General features: G+C 41.8%; 1 protein-coding gene across 5 annotated transcripts in view; it reads right to left on the bottom strand.

The window, feature by feature from the left end:
• Window positions 1-3,310: 3,310 nt before the first annotated feature.
• Window positions 3,311-25,266, bottom strand: part of runx1t1 (RUNX1 partner transcriptional co-repressor 1) — a 71,147-nt gene continuing 49,191 nt past the window's right edge. For all 5 annotated transcript variants that reach the window (XM_067979364.1, XM_067979362.1, XM_067979363.1 and 2 more), the window contains exons 9-11: window positions 24,820-24,885; window positions 20,043-20,233; window positions 3,311-6,210 (exon numbers count right to left, since the gene is read on the bottom strand). In XM_067979364.1, coding sequence (XP_067835465.1) covers window positions 5,935-6,210; window positions 20,043-20,233; window positions 24,820-24,885 — 533 coding nt within the window. In that variant the 3' untranslated portion in view covers window positions 3,311-5,934. The remainder of the gene's footprint in view (window positions 6,211-20,042; window positions 20,234-24,819; window positions 24,886-25,266) is intronic.

The raw sequence follows: 25,266 nt of genomic DNA, 5'->3' as shown, positions 1-25,266 counted from the left end.
TAAAATGGCAACTGGGGTCTTGTTTATTTCATAGGAACCGGATTTCAATATTAAAAGGGGCCTAGCGCCTGCAACAGGCAGGCACTTTCGACACAGAGCAGTAGGCGCCTTTCACAATGGAGCCGGCTGTATCTGCGGTCTTAACTGGGTGGTAAGGCTACCGACCACATTTTGAGGCAGATACAGCTCCGTTAATGCCAGGTCGACCCCCAAGTACCTTAATCTTACCACCTAGTCTCCTAAGCAACACCTTATCAAATGCCTTTTAAAAATCTGTATACGTCGCATACACTAACCGTTACACTTACTTTATCAATACACTCCATTATTTCCTCAAAGAACTCTATTAAATGTCAGACACAGCGAGGGTGCATCCCTTTTCCCTGAACAGAATAGCTTTCACTCTCATATTTACAATGAAATCTCCATTATCCCAATCCTATTATTGACCATATTCATTACCTACCAGCATTTTTACAGGATAAAGCCTTGTTAAAAAGACTATTACATAGCTACTTTTCTTATTTGTATTTCATCTGGAGTTCCTACTCCTAATTGCTATCAGTAACGCCTACTGGAACATGTAGGCAGCTGACATTAGGCGAGGGCAGGATTGGCCTTAGTTAGACCATATGGTCAAATAGCCTGTTGACATTCACTATCTCGGCACACACATGAAGATAGCTATTTGGGTGTGGTAACCAAAGACAGCCAGAATTCTTACCCTAACCTTTAGGACAAGAAAGGATAAAAAGTATCAACTAGTTTGCAAATTCTCCCATTGAAATCAGGACAATTATATTAAATGTACTGCTCTCAGACCTTAGTTATATCCTCACTGTTATATCATTTTCTGTCCAGCACCAACACAGCAGACACATACAAGCATTCAATGATTTTTGTTCAGCTACTTTCTAATGTCTTTGAGAGCAATGTCTCGCTCCTAAAATTAAAAAAAAAAGAAAATTAGATCCAGTGGGCTACTTGGGACTTTTTAAAATTTGGCTTTACAGCAGAATGCAGTTATATTGTAACCAGCGTGAAGCCCACTTTTTGCTTTTCATACAGTCCACAGCAGATCATTGCCTCGACTTCCAAGTGACACTGCCAGTTGTGTGTCGATGCACATGAAACTCCTTCAAATTAGTAAAAAAGCAAAGTATATCTATTCTACAGAATACAAAAGTATATCAACCACCCTGGGATTATGCTTATTGGTCTCCCCAGACTCAAGATCAAGCAACACAGCTGATGCCATTTCCATATACATCAGCTGTCTCAGCTTTAGACTTGGATATTTTACCACCTCTAATGAAAGGGGAGGTCTACTTCATGGTAAGAGAAAATCATACAGAGCACTGCCCAAGTCTCAAGGCTCTTTTACCTAGTGTGCCATCGGGTGGGCAGGTGTGTCATATGCCACCCAATAATATTGAGCCTAGTTAGAACAGGCAACACAGTTAAATCAGGCCAAGTGAATTAAATGTGACACCGTAAGTAATGAAGAAAGAATCAGGCTTGCTGCAGGAATTATTTCTTCATCCGCTCGAGAAGGCATTTTTTTTTTAAAGTTAGCTGGATGTCTGATATGTTGAGAAACCCATTACTATGTTTAAGAGCTACTGAAAAATCTACACATGTAGAATTTCTGCTTGTCCAATATGGAGCACATACTTTTCCCATAGGGACACATCCCGCATATCTAAGTCCAGAAAGTTTAGGTGCAGGTTGGCATGGCTAAGACAGTGTCCCAAGTACAGGGGTACTGCTAGAGTTTAACCAGCTAAACCTATGCACATTATCAATACTGAGCATTGGTAAGCATCCTACTGCTTGGCCAACTAGGGCATTGGCTCTTACGATTATCTTGATGAGGCTTGGGAGTTTCATTCAATCAGATTTCCTCCTTTCCAAAAAAAATTAACAGACCCTTGGCACTCAAGATTGTATCTGATTGTTCACATACCACGGTAGATCCTAGGATACGACTTGAATATCACAGTTCCTGCAGTCTTCATTAGATTCTGATATTTCCACATCATATTTGATCCTGTCCTGGGAACTGGCTGTGGACCTAAAATCTACACAATTCCTAATACCAGATTAATGATTACATGTACTGGAAAGCCTGGAATCTGCTACAGCTCATAATTATTGTGTATTGTATAACAATCTTGATAATCTGCGTGTTTCTAATACTAAATGGTTTCCTCATGTACTGGTCCATTATGTAATTTCTCCCCATTTTCAATTACAAATAAAACCAGTAAGTTTTTAAAAAAAGACTAAGGCAATTATGCTTAGCATGAATTTACTGTAGGTGGGAATCTTCACATCCTTTTAGCCATTTGTGAGATAAATGTCTTCTTCATTTTGTCACATGAACACATTAGAATAAAATGACATGCTTGTGATATTGAAACAGTCCAGAGAGAAGAGGTGGGAAGAGAAAGTAATGGAAAACTATGTGGGTTGAATTACCACTGCAGCACCATTTAGAGACAAATAAATAACATTTTACCATAGTGACGTCACCATATACTAGTGTATACACCAGGGGCAAACTGGCTTCCCCGAAAGGACACGGGATTCTCATAGGAAAAAGGGAATGTAGTGGAAAATTGTTATCCAGTAGTTTTTTTTTAAAAAAGAACTGTAAACCCTGCTGTAATAATATTCAAGCAATATTGTTAATTTTGTAGTAAACTAATCAGGTGCTTAAAAATGTTATTAAACATGAATACGCAAGACTGTTGAATTCCTTTGTTATGCTAGCTAGCTCATAGTGAATTAAAACAATTAATAATGTTCAAGTTCTTTAAACTAGATGATATAAATTATACCACAAATGGAATGCAGTTAACAGAAAATTTAAATGTTAAAGGGTTGTTGGCTAGTCCTTCAGGAGGATTGAATCCTCCTGACGTGTTCTCAGTTTAGTATGGTTAACGCACCTCTGTCAGTACGCAGTGCAATTATTGATGTACGTGACCCAAAAGGAGAGTCGTTATTGTTGTGACATTCAAACCTCTGAAGGCTGCCTAGAGAGCTTGAAAAGGACAAGAATCTCCTTCAAAGCTTCATTTCTAATTAAAATCTGTACTAGAAATCTCAGGCGACTTTTGTTTCTACTTCCAAATTTATTAGAATACTAATTAATACGCAGAAACCTTTACAATCCATAGACTGTTGTGTCTTACCTGCAAGTGGACTGTGTCAACCCTAGGAAAGCAATTTACCAAAATACCCAACAGAGTAGTATTAAAGTAGTATCACAAATTCCCTACAAAGAACCACAACCTTTGGTGAATACAGATATTAAAATTTTTATTACACAGTAAGGAATACAACAATACCTGAATCATACTTTAAAGATTCACAGGTTGACAGACCATACAATACAGTCCAACTAAAGAAAAAAAAAAGATAATCAAGGAACCACAGTTTAGACATAGTAGACTTAAAAGCTCAGAAATATGCTGACAAAAGCATGATGTCTAGACACCCCCCCAAAAAGTTAGTCTACCGTTAACTTGTGGTACATGTCTGAATTAAGTATTGCACAACAACTTTCACAATAAAGTTGCAGAACCAAAATTTTACTTAAATCTGCATTTCAGATTCTCCAATTTTCTGTCCTTTTAGAAACCAGACAATATGGAGTCCCTTTCTTAAGTATTCCAGGCATAGGCATGCTTTGCATAAGTGAACCGGCCTTTGCTTTTTTTCCCCATTTTTGTTCCACGACATGCACCTACACAACAAAGACAGGTGATCCTGTCACAAGTACATCTCACAACAGAGAGGACCCCCGTTCCTATCAGCAACCAACCTTTAAACTGTAATCAATGAAGTCAATTTTTTTATGCGTTTATACCTACAAATTATACTCTCACATAATCTGTATAAGTGACAAGCTTAAAAGGAAACTAACAAAAGTTCAGGTATGAGGTCTGCATTGTTACCAAGTAGTGATATGGTTTGCAGCTGTATGAGCTTACTTTTGGTTTCCTGGTTCTCTTGTGCCCATTTGGTTTGACTATACCAGTTAGTTTAGCTACTGGTGCAATATACATGCTGTCAGAGGTAGAGTGAAACTTTGCCACTGAGGAGTCTGTAGCAAAACAGGAGAAAAGAGAAGAACTCTGAGAATTGGTTTACACAGGGTGCCCTGAATTAAAGTAAGTAGATCAGTAATGTGATGCACTAATCCTTTCACACACTAGTGTTAATAAAACAGTGCTGTTTTCACATACATCACAGCATCCGATATATACGTGTATGACATCTGGTTTTTGGATTATACAATGGATTTACTGAAACTTGCTGAAATCGTTTAACCTGCTGACTGCTTTGAAACAATTATTGGTGCTTTTTTTTCTGATTTTGGTCCGTCGGATCAGTCTTTGGCTGACTTCCCTTTTTTAATACTGTTAATACCTGGCATTCAGCAGTGTTAAAGCTGTCAATCTACACCTCAGCATTTGGAGTTTTTTTTAAGATAAAAGTTTTTTAAAATCAGCAATACTTAATGACCTCGCAGTGATATGCATGCACTGTCCTCTTGTATGATCTCATTATATAAAATGCCACTAGTAATAGTGAGCAGTTTGTCAAAGAAATGAAATTCACAGCTACTCTAACCTATAGCTAACTCTGAAATGGCTCTAGCATATTAAGAGTTTGCCCAAATAAGCATGCCTAGGGAGTCATTGTGACAGTGCAAGTACATTTATGTACATCCCTCTTACAAAACACCAATATGTTAGCATTCCGTGACGCATGCTAAGTCTTAGAAATCCTAAAGAGTGAAATAGCAGCTCAGATAGATAGCTCTTTTTTTTCTTTTTTTTTTTTGAGGACAACAAAAAAATTCCATTGTGGGAACTACCAGAGAAATATCACTAATACATACAGATATAAAAGCAGCATAGAAAGATACAGGTCTATCACCAACTAGGAATAATAGACTAAATGTGGGCATGGTTAGCTACAGTGGATCTTCACGTTTGTCCAACACATTTACAAGAACACCATAGGGAACCTCACAGGACAGAAGTGTTTTAACACCAAGAGAACTACTTCAAATCTGAACAGATGGAGTGGGAACACAGAGTGGGCCAGTGCTGTAGCCACCATTTCATTATCAAAAAAATGAGCAGGAACAGACCTGATTGTCTTACTATGTGGAACCTTGTAAAAGTGTAGAAATGCTCTATTGAGGGCAGCTGGTAGACAGTGACTGCCAAAAAATGCAAATCAAATACAGGCTGTTTCTCATTAGGACTGAAAGCCTCTTATTATGGCATTTTCTTTGTTGTTGTATTCATACATCCCACAGCAAAAAACAGATTCAATTCTTCATTCTGTTGACCTGGATATTGTTTTTTTTGGAGGAAAGGATGAACATCTGTGCTTCCTTCCAATCTGCTGCACAGCTGCACATTTTGTTGCAGGTCTTCAGAGTTCAGTCGGTAACCCATGAACGCCATTCATCTTCTTGTTAAAATGTCTATGCTGTAGCCAACGCATGTGCCCTTGAGGGTTTTGCAAGAGATATCTTTTTCATTATTGTAGAAAAGAACAATGTGTCCTTTAATATTAGCATTTTTGCTTTGCACAGTAATTAGCAATCCCTTGGTCTGCTGTCTGATAAAGCATCTGTTTATGAGGTTACCTAGTTTTAATCCCAGCTACTGGAAAAATAACGAGGGAAGAGGTCAAATCTACTTTTGCGATGCTCTCTGACTTCTCTGCAGTTTTACAAACAAGAAAAAAGATGAACAAATAATATCTTTGTTTTTTCATAGTAAGTAAGTGAGACCCGTTACTGGCCTTCGTAACTCACTACTACTCCCAGATTAGTTTCTCCTTTGATAGTGTAAGAGTCTTTTTTTTCCTTTTCATCTTTGTGTGATTCAACAATTTGTATCTTTAACGAGGGGTCGTTTCTATGGTTGATGGAGTGGCCGGGGTGGTTGACCTGGAGGTGGTTGCTGGTGGTGTGTCCACTGGGCTCCCTGCCCCACTGCTTGGTGTTGCGGATGAGCTGGCTGTGGCCGCCTCACCTTGCTGCTGGGCCTGAAGGGTTTGTCCACACACATGATGGTGCTTTTCCCAGTCCTTATGCTGGCAAAATGAACCACAGTATCGTGCTGTATTGCAGCCGCTGCAGGTCTCGCTGGCCTTGCGTCCACAGTTCCAACAACTCTGTGGGGGGAAAAAAACAAAGTAACATAAGTACAACATTAGAAGTTGCCGAAAGCCTACTAGAAAAGTCAAGTCAATGGATATTAACTTACAAGTACACACCAGAAAAACCTACACATGCACTGTAAACCAAGAAAGCTGTACAAAGCAGGGAAGTCAATATTCATTTGTCCATCTGCAACTTGGTTAATTATAGCTCATATAAATGGCTCACATCTCTTGTATAAATGAGGTACAGTTTCTCTCATGCATATCTGTCACCATTTTTCTGTGATATGTATTGTGCTTGAAGAAGTGCCCAGTTCCAAAGCATTGTGGTAAACTGTCATTTCAGTATAAAGTTAATTACACGTCAAAATAAGATGTCTAAGCAAGCACCTTTAAATAGTATGCTAAATAGGTAACGGATTTTTTTCATTGTTTTTGTAATGGACAGTTCAGTAGCGTCTTGTAATTCACGGGGAAGAGAGAACATTAATCGGTACAGCAAATAGTATTAGAACTGCATAAAAGCTGAAAATTAGAACAAGTGTGATGGAGGCCTTTTTATATTCAAATGAGTAGTAGTCAATTGTAACAAAACAATATTAACTAATTATTATGCAGTTATTCGATCAGTTGGCTAATCACAAAACCTCTGTTCACAGGTATTTAAATACTTGAACATCGCTGACTAATTCTGTAAGGGAAGCTATCTGTTTTAGACACAGCCTTGTACACACACTGTTAAAATGCGATGATGGTGGCAGTCTAGAACTGAGTGAATACTTGAATTAATTGCCACCATATCAGTTTCTGTCAGATTAAATGCAGATGTATGGTAAAACTATTAACACTGGAAGAACCAATTATAGTAACCCTTTAAATACTGAAATTTTAAATACGTCCAGAAAATTAATCAGTATTCAGCTAGTTCATTTGAATCATGATTAGAAGGCTTAAGGGTGAACCTGTACTAAAACAGTATTATCCTTTCTCCACATCATAACTACTTAAAGGGCAGAAATGCTGAAGTCCATTTTTGTTCTAAAAAATGTCTGCTGCTCAAAGACCAGAGTAGGATTCAATCCTCCCCCATTTATACTGAGAGATCATGCTGGTTCAAATTAAATAAGAGATGTTTAAACATATCTCTCTCTGCTCCAAACCTGCTCCGTATAGACAGCTGGGAATGGATTTGGAACCAAACAACTTACACTAGCAGGATTTCATTCATGTTGCTTAGCAGTGAGTTTTAAACTGGCCCAGTAGATGTGAATTTTTACTTCACCTTGAACTGGCAATATTCATTTTAGCTACTGCCCTGGGAATCAGCTACAAATTGTATGGTGATGTAAATAGGGCTTGAGACATGGCTCCTTTATCCAACTTAAAAATTTTGCAAGACTATGTAAAGATGTTTACTTAAAAATTGGCACTTAAATAAAAGTTTCATAGTGCAATAGAGCAATACTTCAATATTGGTAAAGAATTCTCAATGCAAGAAAACAATGGGGGTGATTTTCAATTGTTTCTCACCTGGAAAAGATGAGCAGCCAGCAGTTGAAAATCGGGAGGGAGGGGGTGGAAACGTCAGCGGCCCCATTGACACCCAAGGCCTACTTTATGCAATTTTTAGGAGGCCTTGTAAATGGACAAGACTGCTTACATGTACAAACTGGGGTCCTATCCCGGTTGGAAGACCCTTAATACAATTTTCAGATACAAATGGGCAGAGCGTTATCCATTAGCCTTTTTGATTTGTGTTTTGTACCTGCACACTAGCTTTTCGTGAGTTGAGTTGTGTACATTGACATCTGAATCCCTTTGCCCCTCTAGGGCCCCTAGCCTCTCACCATTAAGAAAATATTACGATTTTTCTCTCTGATCCAAAAAGTGGAAGGCCTCACACTTCCCCACAATACCATAGTTTTGCCCACTCACTTAATCTGTCTATGCCCCTTGTCCTCTCCTGTTCTCATCATCTGATTCTTAACTATGGATACCACCACTTGCCAAATTCAAAACCGCCAAAGAGATCGGTGATTAAACAACTGATACTCTCACTAGGCAAATAGCAGGTACCAGAAACTCTTCCCGAGTGGCATGGTCAGCAACACAACTCATAATAAAACGTATGAGTGTATTGACAGAATCTGCCTGATCACAGCATTTTTACATCCTAACCTAATGAATGGGGGTTCCACCAGTTCCACACAGCTGTTTGCCTCTGCAGCCAACCAAGTTAGGTGCTGAACCCTGGATAAATGAACATGAATTCTTATTCCCAGCCACCAGGTGATGCCTTCCAGCACCCATCATGCCACACCTCAAGAGTTTGCTCATCAACTGTATGATTGATATCTGCCTTCAACATGGTGGAAGACTCTGTGATGTGCCCACTACTTTGATATTCCAGACATTCAGGCTTATTCAACACCATGTCCTCGTGTAAGGGGGTTTGGTAAAGAAAAATGAACAAATGTGCATTTATAGAGTGCCTTTCACATCCTCAGTGCATGCCAAAGCACTCCAATACCAATGATATATTTTTGAAGTGTAGTCACTGTTGTTGTGTAGGCAAATGTGGCAGCTTATTAGCAAAGTCCCACAAACAACAAATTAAACGATCAGTTAACCTGTTTTTGGTGGTGTTGATTAAGCAATGAATGTTGGACAGGAAGTTGGAAGAACACCCAGCTCTTTCTTTACTAGTGCCATGGGATATTCTACATCCACTTGAACAGGCAGATGAGGCTTTGGTTTAACATCTCATCTGAAGGATGACACTCTGGCAATGCAGGACTCACTCACTACTGTACTGAAGTTTCACCCTAGATTATAAGGTCAAGTCCTAGAGTGGACCTTGAATGCACAGGGAAGAGCACCATCACTGAGTCAAGCTGACACTTTGGAGACATGCCTGTTCTAAGGCTAATGCCCCTTTCAAGGTGCTGATTGGTGTAGGCAGGAACTCTTCCCCGTAACCATTTCCCCTATATTGACCTCACAGTTTGATCCTAAATTTCATACCTGGGCCAAAGGAAGCCCTTCTACCGCCCCTGGAGAAAACTCTCCCCCAAGTCACTTATAACTACACTTTCAAATTCCCAACTGTCTAGCCTTTGGCCCTCCATTCACCGCGACATTTCTGCAGCTACCGATCTGCTCTGTCACACCCTCACCTCCATCTTTGATGCCCTTGTCCCCATTAAAACCAATACTCTCTCTCACCTTGGTCATTCCCCCTGGTATCGCACTCAGCTCCGCTCCCTTAAGTCCAAGGGACACAGACTTGAAAGTTTATGGCGGACAATTGATATAGCCTGGAATGCAAAGATAACCCCCGGCTTCTCTTCTCCACTACAAACTGTCTTCTTAAACCCCTCTTCCCTGCCTCCTCCAACAAGTGCGAGGAGCACATGTACTACTTTGTCACTAAGATTGAGACCTTCCGTTCAGCTGCCTCTGCCGCATCCCTCCCTTCCCCATGCCCATTAAGCCAAACTTCCCCTAAGGTTCCCCCTGCCCTAGCCCTGAACTAGCATCTTTCTCTAGTTTCTCCCCTCATGCCCTCTCCGAGGTCATCTTGACTATGAGACCCACCACCTGCTCCCTCGACCCTATTCCCACCAAACTGCTGACCACCCAACTTTCCTTCCTGTCTTCCATGTTAGCTAATATGAAATAGGGTTCCCCTCACCTTCAAATCTGCCGTCATCACCTCCCCCTCCTCAAAAAAAAACATATTTGACCCCTCTGTTCTTGCAAACTACCGCCCCATCTCCAACCTCCCTTTCCTCTCCAAAGTCCTTGAACGTGGTGTTGCCTCCCAAATCCATGCCCATCTTTGCTGTAACTCCATGTTTGAATCCCTCCAATCAGGTTTCCACACCTACCGCAGTAATGAAACGGCCCTTAACAAAGTCACAAGTGACACTCTATGTGACTGACGATGGTAAACTATTCCTCCTCATCCTTCTCGACATTTCTGCAGCCTTGGACACGGTTGACCACACTATCCTCCTCCATTGTCCAGCTGGGTGGAACTGCACTCGCCTGGTTCCATTCTTACCTATCCAGTCGTAGCCAGAGAATCACCTGCAATGGCTTCTCTTCCCGCTCCAGCACCATTCCTCTAGAATCCCGCAAGGATCTATCCTTGACTCCCTCCTATTTCTCATCTACATGCTGCCTCTTGGCATCATTCGAAAACATGACGTTAGGTTCCACATGAATGCTGACAACACCCAGCTCTACCTCACCACCACCTCTCTCGACCCCTCCATTGTGTCACAATGCTTGTTCGACATCAGCAAAAATGTGCTCCAACTAAGTGTTGGGAAGACGGAAGCTATTGCCTTCGGTCCCCGCCACAAACTCAGTACGTAGACACCGACTCCATCCCTCTCCCTGGCTGAGGCTGAACCAGACCGTTCGCAACCTTGGCGTCCTATATGACACTATGTGCTTTCGACCACATATCCGCTCCATCACCAAGATTACCTACTTCCACCTCCGTAACATCACCAGTCTCCACCCCAGCCTCAGCTCATCTGCTGCTGAAATCCTCCCTCATCCATGCCTTTGTTACCCTTAGACTATTCCAATGCTCTCCTGGTCGGACTCCCATCTTCCACCCTCCATAAAATTGAGCTCATCCAAAACTCTGCTGCCCCTATCCTAACTCGCACCAAGTCCCGTTCACCCATCACCCCTGTGCTCGCTGACCTACATTGGCTCCCGGTTCGGGAACACCTCAATTTTAAAATTTCTATCCTTGCTTTCAAACCCCTCCATGGCCTCGCCCCTGCCGATCTCTGTAACCTCCTCCAGCCCTACAACCCACCGAGATGTCTGCGCTTCTCAAATTCTTGCTTCTTGCACATCCCCGATTTTAAATCGCTCCAACATTGGCGGCCGTGCCTTCAGCTGCTTAGGCCCTAAGCGTTGGAATTCCCTCCCTAAGCCTCTCCACCCTCCTTTAAGATGCTCCTTAAAATCTCTCTCTTTGACCAAGCTCTTCGTCACTGTCCTAGTATCTCCTTATGTGGCTCGATGTCAAATTCTGTTTGATTATGCTCCTAAGAACTGCCTTGGGACGTTTTACTACATTAAAGGCACTATCTCAATGCAAGTTGTTGTTATCGTTGGCTAGGAGTTCAGAACCATGAAGAGGAGCTATTTTGTTTGGTATAAACTTAACCTGCATTAGGACTTTGCTGTTACTGAAAAGTGACGAGGAAGACCAGAGCAATGGAAGGGCATTGTTTTAGTCATCATGCCTTTGATATTACCGTAACACAGTCAGATGTTTGAGGGCAAGTTGTTAGCAAGACTTACTTGTCAAATAGCACAACTTTAAAGCTAATACACAACTTGACTGTGAAGATTGTTGCACATATTGTATATTTTTCCATAATACCAATGAGGACATGTTACTATTTCCTGTACATTAGCTTTAGCTCAATGGTAGCACTCTCGCTTCTAAGCCAGAAGGTCATGGGTTGAAGTCCCACTGCAGGACTTGAGCACATAGTCCAACAGGACAATGTTGGTGGAGATGCCGTCTTTTGAATAAGATGTTAAACCAAGGCTTCATCTACCCTCTCATGTGGAAGAAAGAGCAGGAGAGTTCTCTCAATGTACTGGCCAATATATATACCTCGACCATCATTGAAAAATAGATTATCTGTTTATCTATGCTATTTGGGGGACCATGCTGTGCTAGGCATCAATTTGGTTGCCCTTTTCTGCAGTGCCTCCAATGCCTGGATATGCTGGATGTAGTACAGCAACAAGAATTGTATATAATGCATATTTTATAAATTTATAGACCTCCTCACACATAGAATCATAGAAGTTACAACATGGAAACAGGCCCTTCGGCCCAACATGTCCATGTCGCCCAGTTTATACCACTAAGCTAGTCCCAATTTCCTGCACTTGGCCCATATCCCTCTATACCCATCTTACCCATGTAACTACCCAAATGCTTTTTAAAAGACAAAATTGTACCCGCCTCTACTACTGCCTCTGGCAGCTCGTTCCAGACACTCACCACCCTTTGAGTGAAAAAATTGCCCCTCTGGACCCTTTTGTATCTCTCCCCTCTCACCTTAAATCTATGCCCCCTCGTTATAGACTCCCCTACCTTTGGGAAAAGATTTTGACTATCTACCTTATCTATGCCCCTCATTATTTTATAGACTTCTATAAGATCACCCCTTAACCTCCTACTCTCCAGGGAAAAAAGTCCCAGTTTGTCTAACCTCTCCCTATAAGTCAAACCATCAAGTCCCGGTAGCATCCTAGTAAATCTTTTCTGCACTCTTTCTAGTTTAATAATGTCCTGTCTATAATAGGGTGACCAGAACTGTACACAGTATTCCAAGTGTGGCCTTACTAATGTCCTGTACAACTTCAACAAGACATCACAACTCCTGTATTCAATGTTCTGACCAATGAAACCAAGCATGTCGAATGCCTTCTTCACCACCCTATCCACCTGTGACTCCACTTTCAAGGAGCAATGAACCTGTACTCCTAGATCTCTGTTCTATAACTCTCCCCAACGCCATACCATTAACGGAGTAGGTCCTGGCCCGATTCGATCTACCAAAATGCATCACCTCACATTTATCTAAATTAAACTCCATCTGCCATTCATCGGCCCACTGGCCCAATTTATCAAGATCCCGTTGCAATCCCAGATAACCTTCTTCACTGTCCACAATGCCACCAATGTTGGTGTCATCTGCAAACTTACTAACCATGCCTCCGAAATTCTCATCCAAATCATTAATATAAATAACAAATAACAGCGGACCCAGCACCGATCCCTGAGGCACACCGCTGGACACAGGCTTCCAGTTTGAAAAACAACCCTCTACAACCACCCTCTGTCTTCTGTCGTCAAGCCAATTTTGTATCCAATTGGCTACCTCACCTTGGAACCCATGAAATTTAACCTTATGTAACAACCTACCATGCGGTACCTTGTCAAAGGCTTTGCTGAAGTCCATGTAGACCACGTCTACTGCACAGCCCTCATCTATCTTCTTGGTTACCCCTTCAAAAAACTCAATCAAATTCGTGAGACATGATTTTCCTCTCACAAAACCATGCTGACTGTTCCTAATCAGTCCCTGCCTCTCCAAATGCCTGTAGATCCTGTCTCTCAGAATACCCTCTAACAACTTACCCACTACAGATGTCAGGCTCACCGGTCTGTAGTTCCCAGGCTTTTCCCTGCCGCCCTTCTTAAACAAAGGCACAACATTTGCTACCCTCCAATCTTCAGGCACCTCACCTGTAGCTGTCGATGATTCAAATATCTCTGCTAGGGGACCCGCAATTTCCTCCCTAACCTCCCATAACGTCCTGGGATACATTTCATCAGGTCCCGGAGATTTATCTACCTTGATGCGCGTTAAGACTTCCAGCACCTCCCTCTCTGTAATATGTACACTCCTCAAGACATCACTATTTATTTCCCCAAGTTCCCTAACATCCATGCCTTTCTCAACCGTAAATACCGATGTGAAATATTCATTTAGGATCTCACCCATCTCTTGTGGTTCCGCACATAGATGACCTTGTTGATCCTTAAGAGGCCCTACTCTCTCCCTAGTTACTCTTTTGCCCTTTATGTATTTGTAGAAGCTCTTTGGATTCTCCTTTGCCTTATCTGCCAAAGCAATCTCATGTCCCCTTTTTGCCCTCCTGATTTCTCTCTTAACTCTGCTCCGGCAATCTCTATACTCTTCAAGGGATCCACTTGATCTCAGCTGCCTATGCATGTCATATGCCTCCTTCTTCTTTTTGACTAGCGCCTCAATCTCCCGAGTCATCCAAGGTTCCCTACTTCTACCAGCCTTGCCCGTCACTTTATAAGGAATGTGTTTACCCTGAACCCTGGTTTACACACTTTTGGAAGCCTCCCACTTACCAGACGTCCCTTTGCCTGCCAACAGACTCTCCCAATCAACTTCTGAAAGTTCCTGTCTAATACCATCAAAATTGGCCTTTCCCCAATTTAGAATTTTAACTTTTGGGCCAGACCTATCATTCTCCATAGCTATCTTAAAACTAATGGAATTATGATCACTGGTCCCAAAGTGATCCCTCACTAACACTTCTGTCACCTGCCCTTCCTTATTTCCCAAGAGGAGGTCAAGTTTTGCCCCCTCTCTAGTCGGGCCATCCACATACTGAATGAGAAATTCCTCCTGAATACACTCAGCAAATTTCTCTCCATCCAAGCCCCTAATGCTATGGCTGTCCCAGTCAATGTTGGGAAAGTTAAAGTCCCCTACTATTACCACCCTATTTTTCTTGCAGCTGTCTGTAATCTCCTTACATATTTGCTCCTCAATTTCCCGTTGACTATTTGGGGGTCTGTAGTACAATCCTATCAAAGTGATCTCTCCCTTCTTATTTTTCAGTTCTACCCATATAGACTCAGTGGGCGAACCCTCGGATATATCCCCTCTTACTACTGCCGTGATGTTCTCCCTAATCAAGAACGCAACTCCTCCTCCTCTCTTACCTCCTGCTCTATCTTTCCTATAGCATCTGTACCCTGGAACATTGAGCTGCCAGTCCTGCCCCTCCCTTAGCCATGTTTCAGTAATAGCTATAACATCCCAGTCCCATGTACCCATCCATGCCCTGAGTTCATCTGCCTTGCCCATCAGACTTCTTGCATTGAAATAAATGCAGTTTAATCTAGACTTCCCTTGGTCTTTGCCCTGCTTTCTCAGACCATCTGTCCGGTCATGTTCTGTTCACTCTCCCTTACTGCCTTTTGTTTCTGTCACCACTTTACTTCCCACTGACTTGCTGCATCGGTTCCCATCCCCCTGCCACATTAGTTTCAACCCTCCCCAACAGCACTAGCAAACACTCCCCCTGGGACATTGGTTCCAGTCCTGCCCAGATGCAGACCGTCCAATTTGTACTGGTCCCACCTCCCCCAGAACCGGTTCCAATGTCCCAGGAATTTGAATCCCTCCCTCTTGCACCATTTCTCAAGCCACGTATTCATCCTAGCTATCCTGTCATTCCTACTCTGACTAGCCCGTGGCACTGGTAGCAATCCTACTCTTTAGTTTAACTCCTAACTCCCTAAATTCAGCTTGTAGGACCTCATCCTGTTTTTTACCTATATCGTTGGTGCCTATATGCACCACGACAACTGGCTGTTCACCCTCCCCCTCCAGAATGTCCTGCAGCCGCTCCGAGACATCCCTGACCCTTGCACCAGGGAGGCAACATACCATCCTGGAGTATCGGTTGCGTCCGCAGAAACGCCTGTCTATTCCCCTTACAATCGAGTCCCCTATCACTATAGCTCTGGCACTCTTTCTCCTGCCCTCCTGTGCAGCAGAGCCAGCCACGGTGCCATGAACCTGGCCACTGCCACCTTCCCCTGGTGAGCCATCTCCCCCAACAGTATCCAAAACGGTATACCTGTTTTGGAGGGAGATGACTGCAGGGGACCCCTGCACTGCGTTCCTACTCTTCCTCTGTCTGTTGGTCACCCATTCACTATCTCCCTCAGTAATTTTTATCTGTGGTGTGACCAACTCACTGAACGTGCTATCCACGACTTTCTCAGCATCGCGGAGCTCCAAAGTGAGTCCATCCGCAGCTCCAGAGCCGTCAAGCGGTCAAACAGTAGCTGCAGCTGGACACACTTCCCGCAGGTGAAGGAATCAGGGACAATATATGCACAATATAAAGGAATGAACAGTAGATAGTTCTGAGCCGGTGACCCTCAAGACATTGATGGTTGGAAACTTGATAACGGTGGTGCCATTGAAAATTGGGGGAGATGACCGAGTTTACTCTTGTTTGAGATATGTCTGGACCAAGTGAAGGCGTGATCAGGCTCAGATGTGACAGTGCAAAGGCCAACAGCCACTGATATTAATGGTCAAAGTTCACATATGAAGAATGGAGACATGGGTGAGACCAGAGTGCTACTAGTACCTTTATCACTGTGGCACAGCATGAATCAGCATCTTTAGCAATTGAACTCACTCACTCACAAGCCTGTCAAGTTTCACTCACTTGGAGGGAGACTTGCTCATTTTAGTTTATAAGTTGGACTCATTTTGATATATCTCTCTGTTGGAAATAAACATAACTTCATCTATTCGAACAGATTTGTGATCTATCCTGATGGATTTGCGTTCAGTTGCATTTTAATTCTTTGAAAGTTTATATCGCTTCTATTTGATATAGAATGGTCCTGGTGGAACAGCCCTCTCCCATATTTTTTTAAACTGTTGGTGCTCTCATTGAATCCTAGAAACTCACAGTTGCCATCGCTAAATGGGATAAAATAGAGCTCTACTTTTCTGGCTTTCATGGGAGACCCAATAGCAATTTGCAAGATTCATTAAAAATATGTGGCTCTCCAATACTGTGTGCCTGCAGTCAATGAAAGGTCTGCATCTCAAACGTTAACCTGTCTTTTCTTTTTCAGGTGCTGATAGTGTGTATTTACAGAAAGATCTGTTTTGATTTCAGATTTCCAGCATTTGATTATTTTTCTTCTTGTTAAGTAGTGAAATTAGTTTTAAACTCTCAGTCTGTGCAGACAGGAGATGTTATCAAACAAAAATTGACACCGAGCCACGAGGAGATTAGGACAGGTGACCAAAAGCTTGGTCAAAGAGGCAGGTTTTAAGGAGCGCCTTAAAAGGAGAGAGGTAGCAAGGTGGAGAGGTTTAGGAAGGGAATTGCAGAGCTTAGGGCCTAGGCAGCTTAAGGCACGGCTACCAATGGTGGAGCGATTAAAATTGGGGATGTGCAAGAGGCAAGAATTGGAGGAGCGCAGAGATCTTGGAGGGTTGTAGGAATGGAGGAGGTTCCAGAAAAAGGGAGGGGCGAGGCCATGGAGGGATTTGAAAATTCCCAGACCGGGAGCCAACGTAGGTCAGCGAGCACAGGGGTGATGGGTGAACAGGACTTGGTGCGAGTTAGGATACGGGCAGCAGAGCTTTGGATGAGCTCAAGTTTATGGAGGGTGGAAGATGGGGGGCTGGCCAAGAGAGCATTGGAATAGTCAAGTCTAGAGTTGACAAAGGCATGGATGAGGGAGGGTTTCAGCAGCAGATGAGCTGAGGAGGGGTGGAGACGGGCGATGTTACGGAGGTGGAAGTAGGCAGTCTTGTGGATGGAGTTGATATGTGGTCAGAAGCTCATCTCAGGGTCAAATAGGACGCCAAGGTTGCAAACTGTCTGGTTCAGCCTCAGCCAGAGCGAGGGATGGGAATGGAACTAGGGAACAGAGTTTGTGGCGGGGATCGAAGACAATAGCTTCCGTCTTCCCAGTGCTTAGTTGGAGGAAATTTTTGCTCATCCAGTACTAGATGTCGAACAAGCATTATGACAGGTGAGAGACAGTGGAAGGGTTGAGAGATGGTGGTGAGGTACAGCTGGGTGAAGTCAGCCTACATGTGGAACCTGATGAACACCGGATGATGTTGTTGAGGAGCAGCATGTAGATGAGAAATAGGAGGGGGCCAAAGATAGATCCTTGGGGGATTCCAGAGGTAATGGTGCATGAGTGGGAAGAGAAGCCATTGCAGGTGATTCTATGGCTATGACTGGATAGATAAGAATGGAACCAGGCGAGTGCAGTTCCACCCAGTTGGACGACGGAGGAGAGGCATTGCAGGAGGATGGTGTGGTCAATCATGTCAAAGGCTGCAGACAGGTCGAGAAGGATGAGGAGGGATAGTTTACCACGGTCACAGTCACATAAGATGTCATTTGTGACTTTGATAAGGGCCATTTTAGTATTGTGGCAGGGGCGGAAAGCTGATTGAAGGGATTCAAACATGGACTAGCGGGAAAGACGGACACGGGTTTGGGAGGCGACAACACATTCAAGGACTTTGGAGAGGAAAGGGAGGGTGGAGATGGGGCGGTAGTTTGCAAGGACAGAGGGATCAAGGATGAGTTTTTTTTTTGAGGAGGGGAGTGATGACGTGATACAATACAGTGAGGGAAGTGATCTCAACCTCCTAAACTTTAGCCTACTGTAACAATTCAAAACAACTCTAACATTTGTTTTAAATTTATCTGATTCCACAATCATTTTGACAAGTAAACATTGCGTAAACATTGAGCTGGAGTAATTGTGAACCAGATTGCTGCAAGATGCATAAAGCACCAATATTCTTCACTCCGGCACTTAGGCTGCTGATATTTTAAGATCTTCTGCTCGAGAATCATATGCTACACATTAAATGCTAATGTAAAGAAGATAACCATTCTCCAGTCACTACAAGAAGCCTTCATTAGCATTACAGAGTCACAACTCTAATTGTTAATTTTCACTAAGCACCTAATGACCCTGCACTGTCTATAACAGCTATTGGGCACCCTGCTGTTGCTGATGGCTGGCTTTTCAGTTTCTTAGCTTCAAAACATTTACTGACAGAGGGATTTTAGCAGGGTTATCAACATTTTATTTTAAATAGAAGCATCTCAATTGTACTCGTCATTTTACACGCCTGTTGCTATTGGCAATTTTGGAGAGATTACTTCACATTTTATGCCGCTAATCCACAATATTTCAGGTTGCTGGGGAGAAATACTTAACCCCAGCTGCACTCATTTTTTTGTTGAGCATCAAATTTAAATAGATGTTCTTTAATATCAACTGTTGATTTAAATAAACTTTAATTAAAACTTGTCCAATATTCTGGTAATATAAATACTGTACATTTTTCAGTCATTTGCAATGAAAAGGTAACAAGGAAAGGGGGTATATAGGCCCTCACACTTCTGTAGTGGTGCCTGTCTTATTCAACAATCATCACACAAACAGGATTATTTAACATGGTGCTGTAATACATAGAATGAAGGGCTGAAAATAGTCCTGCTCATGTACAGAGATCTTGCGCCGTTATTAACTGAATCTTTAAAAAGATTTTTTTTAAACTGAAAACAAAAGTAATGACTAGGTTCTTGGTATTTTTACAAAAGGTCTTTGGGGTGAAATTGGTCTTCGCTAGTAACACAAAATAGACTTGTAGCGAATCGGCAGCCCGATTTACACTGCATCCGATTTTCTTTTCCGTTGAAGTGAAGTCGTGCTCCTGGCAAGGAGCAAATTCACCCCTTTTTATTTCTGATTCATTGCCATTTCACACAGGATCATTCTGATCAAAAAAGCTTGGCCATTCTGCGCTTCGCTCTCTCCCCCCACCATCCCACCACAAAAATTGATGCTGACAGAAATATCAACAAAGCAAACAAAAATAAATATATTTTCCTTCTAAACTAGGTGGGAGCTGAAATGTTATTTTCAGTTGGAACTTGCAGCAGTCTAGTCTAAAATTACTAAAAAGTTGGAAAATGGATAAACAGTTGGGCTTAACCCACTCCAGGGGTCAGAGACTGCTGCAAGTTCCAACTGAAAATAACATTTCAGCTCCCACCTAGTTTAGAAGGTAAATGTAACATGTGGTGAGGCATTAAAAGTCAGTGTGTAGAAGGTCCCAATTAGCCACAGTACATGCTGATCTTGGTAGAGAGAAAAAACACATCCAGGAATCCCATTCCTAATTGTTATCTAAACTGTTGACAAGTAGGCATATGTGGACAATAGATGAGTACCTCCATTCCAAAATGGAGAAACTGTCAGGAAAACCAGAACCCAGTCTATTCAGGTCCCAGCCTAATTCCCAGCCCTTCCATCATACTCCTGCTGCACGTATGACGGGAGTGCGTTGGAAGGAGAGCGGAATTTCGGCTTCTATATACCCAGAACAGCATCACAATTAAATTTGATTGCTTAACCAAGAATTGGAAGTAACGGGAGATTCTACCTCGCTGGAATCCTCCTGCTGGTTAATGATTGCAAGTGCATCTTCAGCAGCTTGTCGTTTCGCATCTGCTACAGTGCGCTCCATTTTGGCTCTCTCTGTAGCAATCATGTCATGGGCCTTCCTCTCTGCTTCTGACACAGCTTTCTGCAACTCAGACATTGCCTGGCGCTTCACTTCATTCACAGCCTCTTCTGCAAAACATAAAATGCCTAATAAGTTCACACATTCTGTCCAATACCGTTATGCCCAAAATATCAAGGAGTCACTCAATAACTATCTTTCATTAAAAATTAACTGGTGTAATTATCAAAAGGATAGCACACTCCTCCACAATTACTTTTATCCATTATAATTTCCTCACTTACAAAAGCTAAGTGACAATGATGAATGTAATATTTAATAAAAACTAATTATTAGCTGGAATATTGCACAAATTAACACCCTATTAGAACTGATTATGCCATGTTTTATGGAAGTGTTTCACTATCTGCTTAATAATTTTTTATGCCATTTTATTGACTTAAGAAAAATTGTGAAAATTATTTGATTAACATAAGTACATACACCCCTGCTGTAGCAGATATGAAAATATATAGGAATATATGTAATATTCCTCATGATTATCAAATATGGTACAACCCATCAACATAGGTAGTACCACACTATTGGCTTTGTTAAGATGGGCTTGGCGTGTTGCTTTCATATCATCTATTAAAATTCACACTTTTTTTTTTCATAAAACATTTACCAGATGCAATACACATTCATATTTAATGTGACCCTGGCTTTGAGTCCCTTCTAAACTCATAGCGCATATTATATGGAAATAATACTTCGATATACACTTTCATTAAAAAATGTAAGCATTATGCACACTTGCATATATTGTACACATGGGTTTGGAGCCCATTTTTCAATGTAATCTTCTGCATATAAAGTGCACCATTTTACAAATATAGATTAAATTCCACACATTCACATACGTTGTTTTTAAATTTCACCTTCAATCCTCTAATCTGTCAATTTTACTGTAAATATTCAAGGTGAATTGAAATTCTCGCTCAATGGCAAAACAGGAAAACAATTTTGCTTACGATCAGAACTGTAGCTTGACTAATTGTCTATGCAAATCAGGCAATTTATATTAAAATTATGCATTTCCATTCGAGCCTCACTGGCACATGGGATCAGTAAAGAGATTTGGTGGGATGTCAGTAATGTGCTTGAATAATTCCTGCAAATTACAAATAAGCATTTAACTTTCCTTCAAAACACTGGAACTACAATTCCATACATAGACAAACCTCATGCTACAATACTTTTTTTTTAAATCAGTATGTCAACCTAAATTAGGCATGTGCCACTCTCTGACCCTTTAATATTCAGTGCCTCATCAAACAAAAAAATTAATTCAATCCAGCGTCCAGTTTTTGATTTACACTGTAAATAAGAGCTGTTCAAAGCATGTGCATTAACTGTCATACTAAAAAAATTAACAGAATTATTTATCTTCTCAGAAAAGGCAATATAAATAAAAATGAAAGTAGAACAGTCCTGTTATATAGGTACCTTGACATCAGCATCGTGTATAAAAGTGTACAATGAAAAAGGAACACTAACACACAACCAGTCCTTTACCAACAGCAAAAATACTTGCAGTCAGAATGAATACAGAACAAATATTTTTTATGATAAAATTAAGCAGTTTTACATACTTTTTATTTCTCCTTTTCCAATTCTCTCTGTTTGTGCTCCCCCCTGAAGGCAGTAATTCATACAGGCATTGGTAGCCCTCTTGTGCCTGATCCAAAATGGATATTCTTCACTTGCAAGCCTGGACATTGAGTGTTGGCAAGCTGTTCAAAATAGTGATCAGCTAACTTAGCAGAGATCAAGCATTGAACCTGGGACCCTCCTGATCTCTAATGGCTCAGTACCATTCCAGATGGTGCCAATACTCAATGAGCCATCAGAAAAATGTAGATATAGACTACTGTGATAAATTAAAATATGTAGTTTAAGACTTATTTCTCAATCTTACAAGATGAGAAATGATAATTACCTACTTTTTGAATGGTTTATTTCACTCTTTCAAGTTCAGCTCCACATAATATGAATAAGATGTACACTTTTGTGACATGGACAAAGATCACCTGAGACATTGCTCAAGATACGGCGAGTCATAAAGAGGCAATCAGATGATCTTCCCCTGCTCCACTGTACGACAGACCCTGCTAAAGGCCACACCCTTAGTTCTTTGTCTGAAAGAAGCAGCATTGAGACCCTTGTGCAGAAGAACAATGAAACAAAAGACAGCTCCAAGCTACAGCAGGTCAGAGCGAGAAATGAGGGACAGGCTGCGAGGGAGCTCCAGATAACCCGATTTGACAAAAATCAAAATGACCACTATAGTCAATTCACACAGTAAAACCAGGAACTGGACTTACAAAATTCACAGTGCTCACACTGCACCAATATCATATCTGCACAGATTAGTGAAGAGGGTGCAGAAGCGGATTCCATTTTGCCTGTTGATACAGTTGACACAGTTATGTTGTCAGTCCACACTCGCCCATGTCCTGAACTACCATAAGGCCAACTACACAGTCCAGAGCCCAGGTTGTTATGTACCAGAAGCTTTATAGCAGAGGGATTCCAAACCTCCTGTAATTTAAAGTGAAACCACACCCTGTGACAGACTGGCATTGGCCACAAAAGCTCATGATAGTAAAGAAAACAGATTATCACTGACAAGTATTAGACATCCTTTCTATTATGATCTCCCAGGTAAGCAGCTACCACTGTGCAAGGAGGTTCAGCTGAAGGTGCTGCTTAAAAAGCTTTGCATGCAGAATCACAAATATGGCAGCTCCTGTCAGACCCACTGATAGCAATGCCCATATTCTAGATCTTGCTTAGATTTGGGAGCAGTTAGGTTGTATGGTCACAAGCTTCTCTGGCAGAATGCGGCTGCTTCCCTTCCTTATGTGACACTGAGCATTTATGGAAGGCATAGTCTATACAGAGGTGAAGTGGGCATTAGTGCCAGTAATTATAAAACCCAGTCACTAACAGTGTCAAAATCTGTTGAATTATTACATCTGCCATCTTTGATGAGCCTGCCATAAGTAACCAGATAGATGTAAATGTGAAACCACTACATTTTCAGGGAGGCTACTGGCATGAGACAGACACTTGGTAATGACCTTGGATTGATGATCGGCTTAATTGTAATTCTCTGTACCGTTAATGAACTCTGCCAATGTTGAACTTGGGGTACTTCCTGTGGATTTCACTCATCCAGGTGTGGAAGTGTGCATTGCTTGAGCCACCTGCAGTAAGTTTGTCTGACAGCCAAGCCATCCAAATGACCCTTCCCTCGAGGACACCGATCCAGGATTAGCTGAAAGCGTCCCATATATTGTGGTTTTGGGGAACCACATTGTAATAAGCTTTTCTCGCTGGGTAATATCCTTTTAATAGCTCTACTAAATAGCATGTACTGCACCTCCTTGCTCATGAGGGTCTAGCCAGTCAAGAAAAACACTCCACAGAACTGCAGAAGAGAATACACAAAATAATAGGGTAGCAGCCCCTCGCGGAAGTTTACTGGAGTCGCGTTTGGTGGATTCCAGACCACTGAATGAACTCAAAGGGAAGGATCAATCTGTGACCAATGATGAAGAAAGTTGCATGGAATGTGGAGACACCCCCCACCCCCGGTCACTGCAACCTCTCCCTGGCCCAAAGAGCTGACACAGGATGTGACTTGGCCAATGCATCTTTAAAGACATTTTCCAAAGGCTTCCTATTCATAATCGAATTCCTATTGCACCTAGAGATGGACCACCTCTAGACCAAGGCCTCTCTGCACCATGATGACACAATCTTTAACATTGTGGGTGCCAAGGATTGTCTTCCAGCAGATGAGTTGATCACTTTTTGCCAAATCAGAAACAGGCTTCACATCTGGTGATTGTCCATTGTTACAGAACTATCACAGAGGCAGGTGTCATTGGAGTCAATTGCTGGACAGAATCTTTGGCAAGTTTTAAAGCCAGGAGTTGGCTTGAATTGGCCGTCATGGGGTAGTGGACTAGAGTCAGTCCAATCTTAGTAAGTTGCAATTCAAGATGATACAAATAAAAACAAAGCACACTTTCCAGATTAAAATTACAAATTAAACTCAAGCAGCTCAAACAAACTTTGACAAAACTACCTCTATGAGCTCAGCGACTAGGGTAGTATTTATGACTGTTTATATTACAGCTAATTGATAAAACAGTGATTCAAACTTTTTGCCAGTGTGGCAGATATCAAAGAGATAACTGTTGCCGATGAGAAGAAACTGAGGGCATGGCCTAAAGTAGAGTCCTTTATACAGTGCAATGGGGGAAGATCATGGGGGGTTAAATTCCTCTTCTAATGAAAAACATCAAAATGCTTGTTTTACTCCATGATTAATAACCGTTCATGAAATTGCATTTTCAGAAATCAGATTTCAGAGCCACAAGTTCCCATGATTTTGCTACCAAAGTACTAATGAAAGAAATACAGACAATCTCGCATTTTTATATTAAAAGAGGAATTATAACCCCTTCATATAACCACTCAAGCCATGGTTTCCTTAAAAGAACAATGGCCCAGGTGATTTTTATTTAATGTGAAGGCTGAATAAGAATTCACCATACTGTAACAGTTATTGAGATCCATATGTATCATACATATTTACACACACAGAACCCTTCTGCCCCCTCTTTTCCATAATAGCATTTACCAGCTTTTTTCCATATTTCCTCCGGCATGTATCCAGATGGCCTGTGAAGGAACTCCCGATGGGAATCTGGAAAAGAAAAAAAAGTACTGTGAGCAAACCCATTTCTGGGTAACTTCATAAATGTTTTTTCAGTCGGTGACTCCCTTCAGCACTGTGTGTAGTGTTGCAAACTTCACAGGGCAAATGAGAGAGTGGAGCATGGCAAGCAATAAACTATTTCATTCCATTATCATATCTCAAGGCACCTGTAAGAACAAGGTACATTAAATGGCACTGACTCACTTATGCCAGCATAGTTAAAGTAACTCATAGCAATAGCTTCCTGCATTTTTCTGATACTCTGACCAGCACTGATCATGTACATCTGTTGTCAAGTTCAGAGGGAACTGGAGGACCCCGTGTGTGCATCTGTTTCATCTGACTGCAATTGTTTATATCGGTCAACTG

The sequence above is a fragment of the Heptranchias perlo genome, chromosome 3 (assembly GCF_035084215.1).
Source record: "Heptranchias perlo isolate sHepPer1 chromosome 3, sHepPer1.hap1, whole genome shotgun sequence".
In the NCBI taxonomy this organism is placed as follows: Eukaryota; Metazoa; Chordata; class Chondrichthyes; order Hexanchiformes; family Hexanchidae; genus Heptranchias; species Heptranchias perlo.
The sequence above is the reverse complement of the archived record's forward strand: the minus strand, read 5'-3'. Positions and strand labels throughout refer to the sequence as shown.